The sequence below is a fragment of the Myotis davidii genome, unplaced genomic scaffold, assembly GCF_000327345.1.
Source record: "Myotis davidii unplaced genomic scaffold, ASM32734v1 scaffold732, whole genome shotgun sequence".
NCBI lineage: Eukaryota > Metazoa > Chordata > Mammalia > Chiroptera > Vespertilionidae > Myotis > Myotis davidii.
Window position 1 is genome coordinate 1,347,245 of NW_006284349.1, and position 3,914 is coordinate 1,351,158.

General features: G+C 48.8%; 1 protein-coding gene across 1 annotated transcript in view; it reads right to left on the minus strand.

Moving 5' to 3' along the window:
- Nucleotides 1-3,914, minus strand: part of PSMC1 (proteasome 26S subunit, ATPase 1) — a 21,383-nt gene that overhangs the window by 17,085 nt on the left and 384 nt on the right. Inside the window, exons 2-3 of the mRNA XM_006754721.2 lie at nt 1,410-1,463; nt 717-813 (exon numbers count right to left, since the gene is read on the minus strand). Of these exons, the coding sequence (XP_006754784.1) occupies nt 717-813; nt 1,410-1,463 (151 nt within the window). The remainder of the gene's footprint in view (nt 1-716; nt 814-1,409; nt 1,464-3,914) is intronic.

Below are 3,914 nucleotides of genomic sequence, written 5' to 3' on the forward strand. Positions count from 1 at the left end.
TGATCTTCTCTTTTTCCCTGCCATATTGATTCATTACAGTAGACTGATGGCACATTTTTTACTGTCTGACTCATTTCTTAACCAGGCAATATTTTAAAAGTTATTTCATCTAAGCAGGAAGGGACTGGTTTAGATAGGGGCAGGGGAGGTGTTTGAGCTCAGGCCTAACGGGGTGAGAAGCAGGCAGCCACAGGAAGGACTGGGGACGCACATTTTGAAGCAGAGGGCAAGGCCCTGGCATGCAGAAGAGTCGAAGAGCACAGGGCTACGAGAATCGCCAGCAAAGGGAGTGACGGGACTAAGGATGGACACATGGGCCGGGCCACCTAGTCTGAGTTTTATTCTGTGTTGTACAGGAAGCCATTGAAGACTTTTAGGTTCAGGCCCCATAGGATGTGAATTCTAACACAGTGGCATTCCTTTGCTTCAGACAGTAAAGTTTCTAAGTTACTCAAGCTCAGCCTAAGTTTTCTACTCTAAAACTACTTTTAGCAGATTAGAGGAACTGGTTCAGGATTCCTAAAGTGACATAGTCATGTAACTGTTATACCCAAAGTACAGCTTGTATTCCACCAACCTAGAATGCCGCACACAGGACTCAGACAGAATGCAGTCCCGGGGCTGGAGCTCCAACCGCGCCCATCTCCCGTCTCAGCTACACACACAGTCCATTCCCCTAGGAAGCGGAAAGACAGCAAGGAAGGGCCATGTCATACCCAGTGGCAGTTTGCTGGCAGCATCTGGTCCCTTGGTTTTCTTCTTCTTTTTCCCCACTCTGGTTGGCACGGGAGGTTCATATTTCTTCTTCTTGTCCTAGAGTTTTCAGAACAGCAGGAGGAAGAGAATCACAGAAATCATATGAAAACACAAACTTATTTCTGTAGGATCGTTGTCTAATTCCAGGTGACATGATTTTCCTTATCTTTTAGGATACTATTACAAACTGTTCTTTAAAAAAACACACTAGGTTTTATCTTTCTGCAATTTAATATGTGAATGTAATTGGTCTTTCTTTTTATAACATACAATGATAGATTATTCAATAAGGAATAGAGAGGTTAGAATTCAGTTATATTCCAAAAGTTTGAGTTGATATAACTTGAGACAATTCTTCACATCTCAGGAAATTAAACACTAAAATTAGAAGCAATTTATTTTAACACTCCTCCAATGTGTAAATTACTTTTACACATTTAAAAGTCATTAATTCACAAACACATATGTGACAGGTCAATAACCTTTTTGAAAACATGTAAAGGGCACTGTATCTGTAGGCCAGGCTGGGTTAAATAGCTACAAGATTATTTATCTTGCATTTTAAGATCCATGAATCCCCAAATTATGCACTGAGATCCATGACATTTCCCACAAGTTGTTCACAACGCAAACATATCTGGCTTCATACTTACCTTGTCATCCTTCTTGCCACCTCCAGGGCCATGACCACCACTCTGACTCTGACCCTGGGGGTGAGGAGGGAAGAGGTATACATTCAGAATATGATCCCTTCAAAAGAACACCCTTCTTCTTTTCCTGAAGCTCTAAGACACTGGCAGCACTTCCCCCTCATTTTAACATCTCTGAACTCGCGATGCACTTGCAGTCAATGAGCACATCGGGCATGGAACAACTTATTTTTCTGCAAAGCAGTTAGTAGCACAACGGTACACCTTGTCACTGCATAGCTCAAGGACAACTCCATCAGCAAACAGACATCACTAATGTATCATAACGAGGCCAACATTCCAGACACACACCCTTCTTGGGAAGGTAGAGAGTTTGGTACAGTATTCTTCAATATAAAACTACCACCAAGAGTATATTTTGTGAAATTAGGCCATGAAAACTAAATCATTTTCCCTTTCAACAATGATTTATTAATAATTTACTCCTCACTAAGATAACACCAGACCCAGGAGACTTCCTTTCAACAGCAGCTCACACACCTACCATCCCTACAGCCTGGGCACTCGTGCCGTCTTTTCCCCCAAACCTGAGAGGCTGAGCACCGTAAGGCATCAAGAACTTAAGGGTATTAATAATAAGCTTCAGCGGGATTTCTGATTTTAAAAGACCCTTCGGTTACAGGACAATGCATAACACAGAGCAATGTCTCGGAAAAGACTGCATTTTAAAAAAGTAATAGTGAACCTGACTGGGGAGCCCCCTCAAATCACTTCTCCTTTGGAACTTCTAAATACACTGCCAGCTTCAACATCAAACAACCTACCATATCACGGTTACCCAAAGGCGTTAGGGCCAAATATATAGCCCATGTGCAGCCTTTTTAAAACTCCGGGCTTTATTCCGAAGACGGTAACCTCGGGCTCTGAGAAATGCTGGGAAACAGCTAGAGTGCAACAGGCTGCCCAAGCGACAGGTCTTTACAGTCACTTATAATAAGGAAATCTGCTGGTGGCTGGCAGCTCGTGTGCGGGGTGCTTACTATGTGCCCGTCCGTACAGACATTTTCCTTCACTATCTCGTTAATTCCACACAGTCCTCCAAGGCGGGGCTCACTATTCCCACTTTCTAGACGAGGAACTAAACAAGCCTAAGAACATGGAATTAGATGCATCCAGGCTTGAATTCTGACTCCATCACTAATAGGCCAGTTGGGGTCCTTAACGGGAAAGCCCGGATTCTAGCTCCCAGCTGTTGCTGAAAATGAAGTAGCATAATGATCGATAATGACCCACTCAGTATCCACGTGACGCTGTAACTACTCAGCCACACAGTATCAGTGTCAGAAACGCCAGGGTCAGCATTTTCACTGCTGGTCTGGTCACGGATCTGGACACTGAACTCCACCTGCTCCGGCTCACTCTCCCCTGTCCACCCCTTATCTCTGCGTCTGTCCAGGCCGTTGTGTCTTATTTGGACTCAGCCTCTCCCCTGAGATTCCCCCCTCGCCTATCCAGCTTCCACCTTCGGAAACCATCAGCCGACCCCTTAATTCTCCTTAAAGGCCTGAGCTGCTCCCCAGCATTTGCGGTGTGACACCCAACCCTTCGTCGCACCCCGGGCCCTCCACAAACCGGCTGCAGGGCTCCTCTGCTGTTCAGACAACCTTCCCAGGTTCACCGACATCCTCCTGATCCCGCCGGTCCCGCCCCCCCAGGACGCCTCCTGAACAGACCCCGCACCTCTCTGTCTCCGTCTCCGTTAACAGATACACCACATGCCGCCGGCGCTAACGGCCTCGGCCTCGGGGCCTCCCCTCATTCTTACAGAGGCCAGGAGCTTGGTACCATCATTACCTCGAATTCACACACAAAACAAAACCACCGAGGCCCATGTTGTTACCAAGCAGGAACCACACTCAGGTCCCCCGGAGGCCAGTATCTGTGTGTGTCTCCATCACATGGGCAACGAGTCCATCGCAGAAGGCGCCCAAGAAAAGCCTGGCAGGGTCAGCCTCCAGCACAGCCACTTCCGGTGTCCGTCTCCTCCTCGGTAACGCGAGAATGAGAACTGCCTCACTTGTGAGGAATATGAGGAAATGCTGGCAAGCGCCTGGCACAGGCTTCAACAGCGCCCCAAGTCCCAGATGACCCCCAAGGCTCGGGGCCGCCTGCCTGCTGTCGGCGACGCGGGCTGCACGGTCCGCCGCAGGCCCTTTGCTCCGGGACCGCGTTTCCCCGTGGGCACAGCTCCCCTCCCGCTGGATTGAGCTCCACGCTCAAACCTCACCTCCCGGGAGGCCTCCCCCGCCCCCAGGCGGCCCTATGAACTGACCAGGCCGCCCGGGAACCCTCTGCACCCCGCTCTCCGGTATCACCGGACCTCTTTCTTTATGTTCGCTGCCTCCCCTAGAACGTAAGCCCCGCGCCCCTCCCCTCCCCAAAGCGCAGGTGCTCAGTAAACAAGAGCTAAGCGAACTGTGTTTTGCTGCGAACGCGCCCCAGGGCCTT